The sequence below is a fragment of the Pseudopipra pipra genome, chromosome 19 (assembly GCF_036250125.1).
Source record: "Pseudopipra pipra isolate bDixPip1 chromosome 19, bDixPip1.hap1, whole genome shotgun sequence".
NCBI classification, from domain to species: Eukaryota; Metazoa; Chordata; class Aves; order Passeriformes; family Pipridae; genus Pseudopipra; species Pseudopipra pipra.
In genome coordinates, this window is record NC_087567.1 from 6,103,408 (window position 1) to 6,118,461 (window position 15,054).

At 52.4% G+C, this 15,054-nt stretch overlaps 2 protein-coding genes across 5 annotated transcripts; both read left to right on the forward strand.

Moving 5' to 3' along the window:
* The first annotated feature begins 935 nt into the window (after window positions 1-935).
* Window positions 936-9,204, forward strand: SLC25A19 (solute carrier family 25 member 19). 4 transcript variants are annotated; one of them, XM_064675886.1, is made up of 7 exons: window positions 936-1,063; window positions 1,176-1,315; window positions 1,837-1,992; window positions 2,729-2,899; window positions 3,672-3,855; window positions 4,603-4,733; window positions 5,454-9,204. In XM_064675886.1, exons 2-7 carry the CDS (start codon window positions 1,190-1,192, stop codon window positions 5,652-5,654), a joined length of 969 nt encoding a protein of 322 aa, XP_064531956.1. In that variant the 5' UTR covers window positions 936-1,063; window positions 1,176-1,189; the 3' UTR covers window positions 5,655-9,204. The 4 variants fall into 4 exon arrangements, with proteins under 4 accessions (XP_064531956.1, XP_064531957.1, XP_064531958.1 ...); XM_064675887.1 differs by having other exon boundaries at window positions 997-1,015; XM_064675888.1 differs by having other exon boundaries at window positions 1,036-1,054.
* A 1,073-nt stretch (window positions 9,205-10,277) lies between these two features.
* MIF4GD (MIF4G domain containing) lies at window positions 10,278-15,030 on the forward strand. The gene is made up of 6 exons (XM_064675896.1): window positions 10,278-10,369; window positions 12,340-12,476; window positions 12,626-12,735; window positions 13,036-13,191; window positions 13,865-13,957; window positions 14,084-15,030. Exons 2-6 carry the CDS (start codon window positions 12,395-12,397, stop codon window positions 14,309-14,311), a joined length of 669 nt encoding a protein of 222 aa, XP_064531966.1. The 5' UTR covers window positions 10,278-10,369; window positions 12,340-12,394; the 3' UTR covers window positions 14,312-15,030.
* The last annotated feature ends 24 nt before the right edge of the window (window positions 15,031-15,054 follow it).

A 15,054-nucleotide genomic window follows, 5' to 3' on the forward strand; every position in this document is an offset into this window, starting at 1 on the left:
TCAGAAAATGCCTGTGAATAACGTGAATGTTGTAGTCAATTGTGATACATGTCAGGAAGAGGCCCACAGGAGAGCTTGGGTGTTTTTTAAACAGTTGCTCTTGGTTATTATGTTCAAATGATGATGTCAAGGTGGTTGCTCAGAAATGCCTGGATATTCCTATGATTAGATCTGTATTTGTGTCAGAAGTTAGTATGGAAAATTTGCAGTGTGTTTCAGAGCCCTTGGCTTTTTTGTTATGCCATAAGAGAACATGTTGCTCGAAGTGGTGTGCTACTGTTCCTGGGGTAGCTTAGACAACCCTGTTTCCCCTGTGCTTTATAGAGGCAAGAAAGCATTTGTAGCTGCCATGGTTGTGTAAGTTGACCTTCCCCTCTCATGGCTCTGGCTCATGGGACCGTGCAGGGCTGTGTTGCTCTTCTTGTGTCCAGAGAAGGGAATGGAGCTGGGGAAAGGTCTGGAGTACCAGGAGCAGCTGAAGGAGCTTGGGGGGCTCAGCCTGGAGAAAAGGAGGCTCCGGGGGACCTTCTGGCTCTGCAACTCCCTGACAGGAGGGGGGAGCCAGGGGGGTCGGGCTCTACTCGCAGGGAACAAGGGACAGGACAAGAAGTAATAGGCTCAAACTGTGAGGTTGCACATGAGGAGGAATTCTTTCACAGAAAGGGTGATTAGACATTGGAACGGGCTGTGCAGGGAGGTGGTGGAATCCCCGTTCCTGGAGATGTTTAAGGAAAGACTGGACGTGGTGCCATGGTTTGATTGAGATGGTGATTTTCGGTCATAGGTTGGACTCGATGATCCCAGAGGTGTTTTCGCTGACCCCGCGGTCCCGTGAACGCCCCATCCAGCACACGTTGCGGAGCCGGGGCGGGCGCCGTTCCCGGGACTACACCTCCCAGCGGCCCCCGCGCGGCGCAGGCGCAGTGCGGAGCCGGTGGGTGAGGCGGCGCGGCGGGACCCGGCCCAGGGCCGCGACGCCCCCGGTGGCACCGGGGATCCGCTGCGACCCGCGCCGGTCCTACACGGGCGGGGCTGTGGGGACGCGGGGGGGGTGGTGAGGCCGGTCTGTGTGGGCTGCGGGGTGGAGGGTCCGTGCGGGGGGGTGAGGCTGTGGACTCGGTGCGGGACGGAGCCGCGTGTGTGAGGAGGGCTCACAGCCCCTTCCCCCCGCCCAGGACACCCGGCAGGCATGGTGGGCTACGACCCCGAGGCCAAGTGCGTGTCCACGGTGGAAGCGGCCGCAGCAGGGTCGGCGTCCGGCTTGGTCACTCGGGTCCTGATCAGCCCCTTGGATGTCCTCAAGATCCGCTTTCAGGTGCCTCGCTCGCGGCGCGCTCGGGGGCAGCGGGTGGGAGAGCCTGTCAGGGAGCAGAGCGGATCCTGTCCCGGGTGAACAGGTCACTTGTGCAGCCAGAGAGCACTAAATCTGCTTCTCAGCCCTCAGCGGCGGTGTGTACAGGTTACCCAAGGTAACAGGGCTGTCTTGTGACCAGCGGTTCTACTTACATAACTTAACTTGTGCGGGAATGGGATCCCTTTGAATGGCATCGCGTGTTTTTCGTAGTTTGTTCTCTTTCTCTGATTTTGTGAATGGTTTCCACTACCTGACTGAATTTCACCCCCATCCCTACTTGCTTACCTTCGTGTTCATACACGTTTTTATTCTTTTGGAGCCCCACATAAATAACATCCCAGTCAGATCTGGGTGTGGTTCTGTGGGATGGCAGAATGTCATATTTTAGCATTGGCTGACTGACAGGGTTGTGGATTCCTGAACTGGACACTTGAACCTTGTTGAAGTGTGAAATGGAAAATATTTTCTCCCTTCTCCTCCAGCTCCAGATCGAGCAGCTCTCCTCCAGAAACCCCACGGCCAAGTACCACGGCATCTTGCAAGCTGTGCAGCGCATCTTCCGGGAGGAGGGCCTGGGAGCCTTCTGGAAGGGCCATGTTCCCGCTCAGTTCCTCTCAGTTGGCTACGGAGCTGTTCAGGTGAGGTGACCTGACATCACCTGGGCCCAGTGTGAGCACACAGGGCACTGCCCTACTCCCTTCCCTGCGTGGGCAGGTGTGGGAAGGCCCAGGCTTACACTGCACTGACACGAACTAGTGCCAGTCTCGAGGATGTGTAGCTGTATAAAGCTGATGTATAATTCCTGAGTTAATATTCCTGAGCTTGCTGAGCAGCCAGAAGCACAACAAGAGCAAACTGAGCTCTGGCTATATCTGGTGTCACAGGCAAGCCCTGTTTACTCCTGACACTGTTGATGTCCCAAGCCAGGGTAGTTTTTTGCTTTTGTTTGTGCTGTCACTATAAGGGCTTGTTAGGAAAAAATCAGTGAAGCTGATGAGGGTGTTTTACACAGCATGTTTCTTGTTAATTTGTAAATATTGAGAATAGTTTTTTGAACAGTGGTTGAAAGGGTAACGGACAGTGTATCTGTAACACAGTAAATGCTCTTCAGGGTACACAGAGCATTAAAGTGAGTTTTTCATGATTCCAAATGCAAGAATTAGCAGAAGTGTCAGAGACCAGAATATCCCAGGTGTTCCCTGGGCTGCTTAGTGACTTTTACACATTGCAAGTTGGGGAGGACTTTTGAAGGACAGACAGAGAAGGTGGTTGCAAGCAGGGGGGCGGAGCTCTTGGTGAAACAAGAGAGGAGTGGGAGATCCCTGTGAGTCAGAAGAATCAACTCCCTGACCTGTGTCCGTTTGTTTCTGGAAGTTCATGGCGTTTGAGAGCCTGACAGAGCTGGTGCACAACGTCACCTCGTACAGCGCCCGCGGCTCCTTCGTGCACCTGGTCTGCGGGGGCCTGGCTGCCTGCACAGCCACCGTGGCAGTGCAGCCCGTGGACACCCTGCGCACCCGCTTCGCTGCTCAGGGAGAGCCCAAGGTGAGGCTGAGGGGGCAGGGTTTGGGACTGTCACGATATTTCACATATCTGAACACAGGAGGTCTGAAAGCACACCCAGCCTGTGGGTTAGAATGAAAGAGCAGGTGCTGTGATGGGCAGTGTTTGTGCCGTTGCCAGGTTACCACTGTGCTGTTGACACAGCTTTCTTAATTATGTTTTGCTGCTCCTGATTGTGTTTGACTCCTGGCAGATGATCCAGAAAGGAGAAACTGTCCTTAACAGGATAACTCAGTGTTCACTTCACCTGTTGGCCATTTATACAATCCCTTCCTCAGGCTGTTGAACATTGTGGTTTTGAAATCTTCCACTTACACAGTCATGTTTAGGTAATGATAGGGATGATATTTGAAACCAGTTACATTTCACCTGTGTTTCATGTTCTTATTTACACAAGAATTGGTCTCCATGTAAATTAGGTCTGTAGCAACCAGAGGTAGATAGATTTGTATCAGAGCCATTTCTGGGTTTTTAGTTAGCCTGCAGTAGAATCACAATATGTATTATATGAATTGTGCTGCAGGAATAAGCAGAGCTGTTGAGACAAAAATAAACATCATGTCTGTGATGCAAGTGGTCTCAGGACTCAGCTCTGTGCCTTGTTTCTTCTAAGTCACTCTGTTTGAGGGTATGCAAAGTCACCTTGCTCATCACTTTGTGCTTAAAACAGTCTGTTGTTTTTTTGGGTGATGGGAAGTTCCTATCCCCATTACTGGGAAATGACCTGACCTTTGGTTTGCTCTTCCTCATCCAGATCTACCCCAACCTTCGCCATGCAATAGTGACCATGTACCAGACAGAAGGGCCTCGGACTTTCTACAGAGGTTTGACCCCCACACTCATTGCTATCTTCCCATATGCTGGTCTCCAGTTCTTCTTCTACAACATCCTGCAGCAATTTTCAGAATGGGTGATTCCAGCTGAAGGAAAGAAAGGAGGTAGGCACTTTGGGGCAGTGATGTCTGCAGTCAGGAGGGAAGGAGGAGGAATGTTAGTCTGGGTGACTGATGTAAGCTCAGTTCTCAGTCCTTTCACCCTTTTTGATGCGACATCTGAAAAGTATCTCTATTTCCCACCTCTCATTCTTATCCCTGCACAGATATTGCCAAAGTAAGTACAGTGGAGTTTACAAACAGCTCCTGTTATGGAATAACCATGATGGAAATGAGTGGATGGGAAAGTGAAGTGTCACAGGCCAGGGGTCTTCTTCTTGAACTGTGTCATGTTACTCTGGGAAGACACAGAACTTATTTCCCACAAGCCTCTGAAATTGTCAGGCAGTGCCAACTTGTCACATTCCAATCCACAATAAGTCAGTTTGAGCAATCAGGGGTGCAAAATATCCAGTGACCAGGCTTTTGCTGTCAGCATGAAAATGTTTCCATCCACTGGCAGCAAGTTCACTGGTGACTGGGGGTTAGGTTTGGCAGAGCAAAACCATAAGTCAGTGTAATGGACCAAGAGGAACTGTTGGGCTCTGGCTCCAGTGGACACTGTGAGCCTGACCTAGAAAATACAGACTGAGGTGCTGTGGCCCAAACTGTGTCATGTAACTTCAAAGGGCCTTTTTGACCTTACTTATTGTGAAAAGTGATTTTTTACCTACGTCTTATGATCTTTAATCACAACTCCTGCTAATCCTCTGTTTTCCCTCCCTGCTATCCTCTTACCTTTCTGCTTCTCAGGCAACATTAAAAACCTTGTCTGTGGCAGCTGTGCTGGGATCATCAGCAAAACCCTCACGTACCCTTTGGACGTGGTCAAAAAGCGACTGCAAGTGGGTGGCTTTGAGCACGGTCGGGCAGCCTTTGGGCAGGTGAGAAGTGTTGGAAGTGATGGATTTTCATGACTATGGAGCCAGTCCAGTGCACTGGAATGCAGTGACGATCCACCAGTGGTACCTGTTGTGTTCATGTTTTTCCTTCAAATTCCTTGGATCTGAGAAAGAAATCAGTCTGTACCCTAAGAAACTCTGGGATAAGAATTTGAAGTCTTAACTGATTGCATTGGATGCTTTTCCTCTTCCTGCAAAGTACAGAATTTGTTCTTAGCACTGATGTGTCACAGGATGTTAAAACTGCACAGTATGACACAATGACATGCAGACAGCTAATTTGGAAACTCTGAAGTCCTGTAGATGTGTTTTCTTTCTGTCAAAAAACTCATAAGTTGTCCCTTCTTAAAGAGTGAAGGGGATGGAAAACAGTAGCAGCACAATCTGAAATAATCTGAAATAAACTTCACAAACTTGTAAACTTGTGCCATAAAATTAAAGTCATGCTGTTGTTGCACAGAAATTTTACAGTTAGAATGATCTGCATAAGCCACTGCTGGTGCTAAATGTGTGCTTTTCCTCCACCCTGCTCTCTCTGAACTGCCTCTCTGAAACTTTCACATCGTTATAACAGTAGCCAGAAAAGCATTTCCAGGCTGCATGCTGAGATTATGCTTCTGTGGTATAGTTTGGAGATCTTTGTGTTGTTTTCCAGTCGTCCTGGAGTTCTCTTGTTTAATCTTGTTGCCGTTTCTCTCCCAGGTACGGACGTACAGGGGTTTCCTGGACTGCATGAGGCAGATCATGCGGGAGGAGGGCTCAGGTGGATTCTTTAAGGGCCTTTCCCCCAGTTTGCTGAAGGCTGCCTTCTCCACTGGCCTCGTCTTCTTCTGGTATGAGCTGTTCTGCAGCCTCCTGTGCACCCTGAAGAGCCCCAACAGCACTGGGAGGAAGGAAGGCTGACAGGGATGTTTGTGGCTGCCTGTTCTCCTCAGGAGGGGAGACTCATGGCTTTGCTCTGTCACGAGCATGTTGGAAAGGCCAGAGCTCCCAGAGCGTCTCCAGCCTGTGGGAAATCACCTCCTGGGACCAAGCAGAAGGAGAAGGTGACTGCAGTTCTGCTGGAGACACTGAACTGCTTTGCTGGAGGCTGTTCAACTGAGCACTTTTATTAGCTCTGTCTCCTCTCATAAGCACGCATTTAATGGAGAGAAGGGAACAAACAGACCATTCCCTAGCAGCAACTGTGCTCTGGAAAGGCACCCAATAAAGTGGGTGAATTTCTGAGGTCACCCTGGATCCCAGGGAGGGATCCTGACCCAGCCTAGTGCAGCTTAACCGACCAAACACCCCTTCCTAGCGCTGCACTGCACAGCTTTGTTCCCTTGCTCTATCCTGCTGTTTGCACCAAATCCTTGTCTGGGTGTTACACAGGTCACTCTGTTCTGCTGGAGTGAAGTCAGGTAAAACCACCTGAGTGCACAGGCTCTCAGTTTTCCTTTCCTTTGCTCCCAGCTGATGCTGCTTGGTCACCACTTGCTGGCTGTGCATTCCCAGACACTTTAAACACAGAGTCTTCTCTGATCATGTTGACCCAGACTTGCTCTTTCTTTAACTCCAGTGAGCTTGATTGTATCCTGAGCTCCCATTTCTCTTCTTGGGTATGTCTGGCCATGCATCTCTTAGGGGTTTGCATTGCCTCACTCTTACTTTTCACAAGCAAACCTGCAGATTAAGAGCCCTGCTCTGAAGGGATTCAACGCACAAGCCTAATTCTTACTTCAGGGTTCTTTGCTTCAGTGCAGCAAGTAAACAAATGCTGTGTGGAGTTAAGAAATATTTACTCTAAGTTGGAATAATGAAGGGAAGGTCCTGTGGAAACTCGTAAATTTTTATTATTGTTATTTATTTAGTAATAATACAAACACCTTTGAATGTTTCTAGCAAGTATTTCTGTAGTGGCCTCAAAACATTTCTGAACCTCAGTCCTACACTGGCGCTAACAGATGAAAATGTTTTGACAAGATTAGCTGAAGTGAAAGGAATGAACATCAAATGGGAATTGTTTGGCTGAGCAGTGGTGGTGTTTCACAAGAGAAGGATGATTGAATTAGAGCCGGAGAAGTGTTTTTCTGGAGTTTCAAAGGTTTTAGGAGTGGTTAAAAAAGCCAGCAAAACAACCAACCAGCAACTCTGATTTACGTAACAGTGGAAAAGAGGAAAATTACTTTCTTCCTCCTCTTTTATTCTGTGTGTTCTCAAGCTGGGCAGGGTGTGGTTGGGCTGTGTGGAAGAGTCCCGAGGAAGAGCCCTGCTGTACAAACTTTAATCATCTGTGAGGGGCGAATAGGGCAGAATCCTGAGTTATTTGGAGGATGGTTTCATGGTTCTTCTCTTAACGCAGAGCTTTCCCCAGCTCTTTTGCAGTATTCAGGGTGTTAATCCCAAATGGTCTGGCCAAATTCCAGCGTGACCAATTCCATTCCGTTGACACAACTTCTCCTGGTGTTTTGAACGTATCAGCATTGCTCACTTATCCTGAGCTATTGTGAGAGGCTGTTTTTAAAAAGCAGCTGTTTCACTGGTGGCTGAGGTATCTGGAGAGATTCCTTGCAAGCCCGGGCCAAATAACTTTATGTCTGCTGTGGTTTGAGATCTTGGAGTGCAAAGTGGCTGTTTCACTGCAGGTGACTGAGAGCTGCATAAAATTAAATTCCCTGAGCAGTGTCAGTGTCAGGCAGGAGGCCGATATGTGACCCTCAAAGAGGGGCTGTGAGCTGCATGTGCTCTAAAAATGGCAGTTTTGTTCAGAGGAGAAAATGCAAAGAATGTGGAATGAAGTTTCTCAAAGTGCCTCAATCCTATTGGCATCTTCGTGTGTTATTTAGGCTCTTCTGAGATTGCTCAAAATCTTAACAATGTCTTGCCTTTGTTTATTGTTCACCTGTTTTTCTTGGAGAGACATCATAAGCAGGAATGAACTCAGCCTCCTGACATCCTTCTGAGAGAGAGAAATGTCTCATTTCAAAACAGACACAAACAGGTTGGGTTTGTTATTGTCTTTTGGCTGCTGGTGAGAGCAGTGCTCTCGTGGTTAGCAGGGACAGGCCACAGCAGAGAATGCTCAGTGCTGACCTAGGCTTCCTTAGGAAATGGGACTCATCCGTCCTGTCTGAACGTTGCAAGACTTGTTTTCCACTTTATGTCAAAGAGCTGCCACTAAACTGCACAAAATGTGGAAACTGGTTGGGAACTCAGCAGTGGGAAAGAAGAGGAAAGTCGGTGCTCTGCTGACGTTCCTCTGGGGTGCTGTGGGTGATGCAGGCATGTGCAGCTTGGCTGCCCCACAGAGAGGGCAGCACTGGGGAGTATGGAGCAGCTTTTCCCCTCTGGGATAGTTTTTTCCTCAACTCTACATTAACTGAGCTTGCCTCCACCCAACAGGTGGCAAAGTCGGAGTTTAAGTTGTGCCAGTCTGGCCCAGGCTGTGGAAGAGACACTCCCTGGACGGAGGGCTTTGGCATAGGGCCTTTTGGACTGTGAGTCACAAATGTTACAGGCCCAAAAGGCACCTGGGCTTCCAGTGAGAGAGGGAGAAAGATATGACAACCTCAACTAGACAATATTGGGAGTTGCATCCAGCAGTCACTTGTCTCTGGTGAGCAGCACCTGTCCCTCATAGACTTCTCATGTGCATTTTGCTGGAGGAAATGACTGTAACAGAAATGTTGTTTTCTCTTTGGGAATGAGGCTGAAAGAACCACTAGGAGGACAAGGTCTTATTTCTGCTGCTGCTCTGGCAAAACACACTCTGTTAGGAGCTAAATTTCCTAGAATTAGAGGAGGAGAGATCTATAGTCACCTTGTTCTCCCATATGCTGGGACAGATTTCCTCTTGGAAGCTGCTGCTCCCGTTCAGTGCAAAGTGACTCAATGAGGCTCAGTGTGAAGTGACTCAACGCAGCGACTGTGCCCGATATTGGCCAGTGGGATTTCTCTCCAAGGTAATCCTATCACGGGGATTTGCCTGCACTTCACCTCACAAGCTGCTCAGCGGTTGCATTTGTTTTCTTCTAGTGCCTTTTACCATCAGAACAGTCCAAAACCTCCTTAGCAGGCAGAGCATTGCAGAGGAGTCGTGCTGTAGTTGTTCCTGGCTCCACCACGACGCTGAGCCGGCCTCGGACGGGTGAACACACAAGGTCTGTGATGAACACGCTGCTTCCTGCAGCGCTGGCTGGCTCCTCCAGTTCCTAGGACAGTCCTGCTCTCAGGATGCTCATCCAGAGCTACACAGCATCATTTTTGAAAAGAAATGAATGTTTTACGGTCGGGATTGGAATAGATCGTGTTTAATTCAGGTTTAAGTTTCTCTTGTGATGTAGAACTGTAACTCTGTGGTGTTTTGCTGTGTTGCCTGAGCGGATCTTTCGCAGCTGCTGTTTTCAGAAAGCATCTGAGCACAACGTGTGCCTACCTTTGAGACAAGGTACATTAAATATTTTGTTATGCACATGTTTGGCTACAGTGGGTTTATTCCTTTCTTCTTGGTGCCTATTTCTGGACCCCACAGGAACACTGTGGCCCAAAAGGGAAGGATAATCAGGGCCCAGAGTGTGAGATGGCAGGAGCCATCTGTTTTTCCCATCGCTGGCTCCTGGGTGCTCTTCAGCAGCAAGCAGAACTGTACCCTCTGCATTGGGTATCACAGTTGAGAACCTCACCAAAAGGGATCAGCCAAGGGGGATTTGTGCAGCCTGATCCCATCGCTGTGTCCAAGAGGGGCTGTCGGAGCCACAGCAGCCAGTCCTGAGCCACCCACCCTCAGTGGGTGAGTTCAGGCTTTGTCTCCAGCCAGGCCACACAGCGCTGCAGAAAATGTTCCCAAACTGCTCGTTCTGTGTTTCCTGAGCCGTTCCCTGGTTTCAGCCTGGCTGCTCTGCTGCAAAGGCTTCACCCCCTGGGGGCTCTTCCCCTGTGAAACGGTTGGGAGTTTAGAGGAAAAACGTGAAGTGTGTTATGCCATACTCAGCTCTTGTTGCAGGGCGTTGATTCAGCACATCTCCCCTTTCCTGATTTTCTTTTTCCTATTGATTTTTTTTATGCCACTCTGCTGCAGCTGCCCTGGCCCGGAGGGGAGAGCGGAATAAACGCCGTTTTCACCCGGAGAGCGCCGGGAGAGCCCCGCGGGAGACCAGGATAGAGGGGTAGGTGCTGCCCGCGACCCGCCGGCGGGGAGGCCCGGGGGGGCCGGGGAGCAACCAGGGGTGCCCGGGGGAACGGGGAGGGCAGCCGGCCGTGCCTGCGGGGGTGGTCGGGAGTTCCCCGGGAGGCTCCCAGGGGAGCAGCCGGGCGTGCCCCGGGGGGTGCTCGGGAGTTTCACGGGGGTGCCCGGGGGAGCAGCCGGCCGTGCCTGGGAAGTGCCAGGGAGTTTCCCGAGGGAGCAGCCGGCCGTGCGGGGGCTCGGCTGTGCGGGGGCTCGGCCCCGCCGTGCCCCGGCGCTCGCAGGCGGTGGCGCTGCCGCCGGCGCTCTCCCGCCCCGGCCCGGCCCGTCCCTCCCCCGGCTCGGGCGAGGAAATGACCTAAGAGGAAACCTGGGCCGTGCCGGGAGGGCGCGGGGCCCGGGAGGCGCCGGCGATGTCCCGGCGGCCGGAGGACCCAGCGGGGGCGGCCGGCAGGTCGGTGGGGCTGTGCCCGGCTCCCCCTGCCCCGCCCGGGGCAGCGGCGGGGCTGCTTTCCCTGGGATCCGCCGCTCCCTCCGTCCGGGGGCCGTTGGGCTTGTGCCCCCCGCGGGGTGGAGCGACGGGAGGCAGCGGCGGGGGCTCCGGGACGCTCCGGTGGCGCAGGTGTCCCGGGCCGGAGGCGTCTCGGTGCAGGGCGTTCCCCTGCGGCTCGGCGGGGCCGGACGGGGGTCCTGGGGGCTGGTAGCGCCCCTGGGGAGGTGCTCAGAGGCGGCAGAGGAGACTCGCTGCGCTGCTGTCTCTCCCCTTGCAGTGGCCGGGGCTTGTCCAGCCCCTCCTGCCAGGTGTGTCCCCGGAGGGTATGGCCCTGGCACCCGGGCTGGTGAGTCACCGGCAGACTGAAGACGCTGACCCCAACCCTGTCAGTCCCAGGGACAGCTCGTCTAGTGGGGATCACTGCAGAGCAGCAGTTGGTACCCACGGGCGATGCTGTGCCCGGTGTCACCCACTGCCACCAGCCTTTCAGACAGGGTGGTCCTGGCAGCAGAGGCTCTAGAGCAGGCGAGGCCCGCCTGGTTTGGTGTTGACACGCTGTGGTTTGCTCTGGGCAGGGTTATTTGGCACGGCAGTTCAAAGCAGCCGTGCCCGTCCCGGGGAGCCATGGGGATGGATGCTCCGGGAGAGGGGCAGGGCGGCGGCGGCGGCAGAGACGCTGCCAGACGGGCTCGGGCACTTCCTGCCTCGCTGTGTACAGTGCTGAGCTCTTGCCAGGTTCCTTCTGCGTGGTGATGCTGCTGGTGGGACACGGGGCTGCTGGAGAGCTCGGGCTGCTCCACTGGCAGTGCAGCAGGAGAGAGTGAGTGCAGGTGCAGAGAGAGAGTGCAGAAGGAGGAGAGGTCAGCTGGGAAGGTGTTTGCCAACCAGGCATGGCACGGAGGGCACCCAGCTGCTTGTGAATCTACCTGGGAGAGACACCTGTGCAGGTCCCGGGCCAGGTGAGACCTTTGGCTATGAGAGCAGTGTCAGCAGGTTGTCACCCCCACGGGGCTGCTCTCTGCTCTGGGTGCCACAGCTTCATGGCAAGTGCTGTGTCCGAGAGGTCGGGCTGCCCACTGTGCTGCCCATGCCCCTAAAGGGTGATGGGCTCTTGGGCTTTGATCCGGTGTTTGCAGAGAGGGTGAGTAATGGCCGAGGAATTTTGACGAGCTGGCAAAACTCATTTGGCCGATTGCCTTGTCCTGTTTGTGCTGCGGGTCTGGCAGCCCAGCATTTCACATCCAGCAGATCAACTTGTGTGCCTGTCAGAGCCCTTCCTCTCTGTGCTGTGGGTACCCTCTTGCTTTCTTTTCTGTATCATGGAGCAGAAGAAAATCAATCCAGAGACTATTTAGGTGCTCTGTTGGTGCCGCAGAGCTGTGCTTGACTGCAGGGGGATAAGACAGGAGCTGTTGCTGTTGGGGATTTGGCTGTGGAGCTTTCTGTGACTCTCTGGGAGCCGAGGGAGCCTGGCTTTGGGGTAGGAGAGGTGCTCAGGTGAGCGTGTGTTGGATGTTTTCATGCTAGCTTTGGTTCTTCCCAGGTCTTGTGTGAAACCAGCTAAATTGGTTTTTCAAAGGTACAAGGGAGCAGCGTGTGCTTCCCTGTGATACAGCCACTGTGAAGCCTTCTGAGGCAAGATATATTTTGGGTCTGCTTTGTCTGTAACATGTTTTTCATATCAGAAGAATGTAAAGGCTCTGAAGATGAAGTTCTATCATAGACTGGTAGGAAACAAGGCTTAAAAAGATGTAGGAGTGAGGATGTGTTTGGATCTAGGGCTGGAATTGGTGCCCTAATAACAGCGGAGTTTCCTTGGGGCGGGGAGCTGTCAGGATAACAGCCTGTGTGTGCTCCAGCACTGGGGATTTGCTGAATGGCAGGTGAAGGTTTGCCTCTCTGTCCAACTAAGCTCTGTGCTCTTTCCCCAGGGACTGGCACTAGCCTATCTGTCGCTCTGAGTCTGGCCCCCGGAGGAATCCAGTCATGGGGGAAACGGGCAAAGAAGAGTACAAAATACAGTCGTTTGACTCTGAGACTCAGAAGCTGCTGAAAACAGCCCTCAAAGGTCAGCAGGTTTTTGTGAGCTCCCCTGCCATGTGCAGCTTCAACATGGCTGTACCAGGCCATGCACTGACCTGGGATGCTTTCCAGACACCTCAAAGCAGTCAGGGCCCAGAGAGGGCTGGGTCCTGACAGTGTTTCTCCTCTCTGCAGACCCCAGCAATGTGGACCTGGAGAAAGTGGCCAATATTATAGTGGACCAGTCCCTGAAAGACTGTGTGTTCAGCAAGGAGGCAGGGCGGATCTGCTACACCATCATCCAGGTGAGAGCTCCTGCCAGACCACGAAACACTTGGGATATGTTGTGTGGGTTGTCCCCCAGCTAGACCAGAAGAGGCTTTGCCCCAGCCCCATGCTCTGACCCTTTGACCACCTTTCCTCTCCTGCTGCTTGCCCCGTGCAGTAGCAGCATCCAGAGCAGTGGGTGAGCACAGGCAGTGAGTTGCAGCATTTCTGCCTGGGAATCACAAGAGGGTATCTGCATGGTCCTGCATCCCCCAGCATCCTCCTGCCCCTCTCACACCCCTGTTTCATCCCTCCATCCTGCCTTTGTGGGATTGTAGGCAGAGAGCAAACAAGTTGGCCAGAGCATCTTCCGGAGGAGCCTGTTGAACCGGCTGCAGCAGGAGTACAAGGACAGGGAGGAGCTGCGCACCCGCTCGCTCCAGGCCTGGATCTGCTACGTCACCTTCATCTGCAACATCTTCGACTACCTGAGGGTGAGGAGCCAGGGCAGGAGCACCCACTGCTGCTGCCTGGGGTGCCAGAAGGGCCTTGGCATCCCAAGATGCCAGGGGTGTTGGGTGGGAGTCCCAGAGCCGTGGGGGCCAGAGCTGGTTCTCAGCATGAGGATGCTGCCAGGGCTGGTGCTACCTACAGGCAAGAAACAGGCCTGGAGAGGCAGAGGAAGAGTCTCCACAAACAGTCACAAAGTCTCAGCTTCCTCATTTTGTACCTGGTGTTTTGAAATCCTCTGATTTGCCTGCTTCCAGATGTCCCAGACTGGACTGGTTTAGTTGCTGTGGGGTCCTGGGGGGACGTACTGATGGAGTTTGTCTGCAGGCCTTTGTGCAGTGTGTGAACTTGGATTCCTGCTTAGGGTAGATGTAAAAATGATGCAAGTAGAGCTGTAAGAAGGAAAAATGCTGTTGCAACAAGTGTATTTCCCAAGACTATCTGCTTACATTTAAAAATAGATGTTTTTTACATCATTTGTTCAGCTTCTCTGGTTCCTGGAGACTCAAATGTAAATCCCACCAATATGGCATTTTGCAGCACAACTAAATCCCACTTCCATCTCCTTTGGAGAGCAGCAAGGGAACAATTGTTTGAAATAGCTGCAGACTCCTCCCTCTCTGGCCCCAAGGTGACATGGCTCCTGCCTCCTTGCAGGTGAACAACATGCCCATGATGGCTCTGGTGAACCCCGTTTATGACTGTCTGTTCCGGCTGGCACAGCCCGACAGCCTGCAGAAGGAGGAAGAGGTGAGTGCAGGGGAGAGCTGCTGATGTGCCCCTTGTCCTGCCAAGGACCTGCACAGAGCACAGCCCGGGGGGTGCAGAGGAGCTCTCCATTGCTTTGTGCTCAGCCATCTGCTCTTCCTTCTGAAGGTGGACTGCTTGGTCCTGCAGCTCCACCGCATCGGCGAGCAGCTGGAGAAGATGAATTCCCAGCGGATGGATGAGCTCTTCTCCCTCCTCCGAGACGGCTTCCTACTGCAGGAGGGGCTCAGCTCCCTGTCCCAGCTCCTGCTGCTGGAGATCATCGAGTTCCGTGCTGCTGACTGGAAGATGACAGACGCTGCCCAGAAATACTATTACAGCGAAGTGACGGATTAACCACCCGCGGCAGAGGAGGGGGGTCCCCAGCACTTTCACCAGCAAGCTTCGTACCAAGTTGGAATTTCTTTTCACCTTAATTTTCTAGCACTTCCTGTAAATAGGATTTATACTGGCTAGAGCCCCTGGGCACCTACAGTCAGGCTGCAGCTGGTGCTGGCCTGACTTCGGAGGTTTGGAGCAGTGGGAAGGGCACGTTTATCCCAGGAAGTTCTCCCACTGATACTGTCTTAATATTGGGCTGCTGCCAGCAAAGGGCTCCTAAGGCTTCTAGCTCACACCAGCATTTTCTATGAGTGGTAAGGAAAGCACAGTTTAGGCTGAGAACATTTTGCTTCACCCCAAAGCCAGCAGAGCCGTGGGAGGCAGCAGGGAAATCTCACAGCTCAGGTTGTACCTGGATATCTGGGACAGGTCACAGAACACACTGTGGCCTCACAAATAGCTCAACCAAGTGCTTTTTTTTCCCAGAATCCTTCCAGCACGCTGGCTGCACCTGCATGCACATGGCCTCTCCCACAGCCAGGAATACCTGCCAGGAGAGGTCCCTGAGCACATGTAGGAACAGGTTTTATAAGTTTTATACAATAACTGTCATGTTTTTTTCAGAATTTAGCGAGTTTCAGCCATGGGATGTTTGTTATAGGAATGGGAGAGGAAGAAAGGAAACAAAATAGTCTATTGAAGGATTTTTTTCTAATAAAAGTTTTCCACTAACACGTGCCCTGCTTTCTCTCTGTGCA

Bases quoted from the DNA above. Each gene is read 5' to 3' on its own strand.
- SLC25A19 (XM_064675886.1), top strand. From the start codon at position 1,190: ATGGTGGGCTACGACCCCGAGGCCAAGTGCGTGTCCACGGTGGAAGCG. The intron at 1,316-1,836 runs GTGCCTCGCTCG...CTTCTCCTCCAG, and splicing joins TCCTCAAGATCCGCTTTCAG to CTCCAGATCGAGCAGCTCTC. The intron at 1,993-2,728 runs GTGAGGTGACCT...TGTTTCTGGAAG, and splicing joins TTGGCTACGGAGCTGTTCAG to TTCATGGCGTTTGAGAGCCT.
- MIF4GD (XM_064675896.1), top strand. From the start codon at position 12,395: ATGGGGGAAACGGGCAAAGAAGAGTACAAAATACAGTCGTTTGACTCT. The intron at 13,192-13,864 runs GTGAGGAGCCAG...GCCTCCTTGCAG, and splicing joins ACATCTTCGACTACCTGAGG to GTGAACAACATGCCCATGAT. The intron at 13,958-14,083 runs GTGAGTGCAGGG...TTCCTTCTGAAG, and splicing joins GCCTGCAGAAGGAGGAAGAG to GTGGACTGCTTGGTCCTGCA.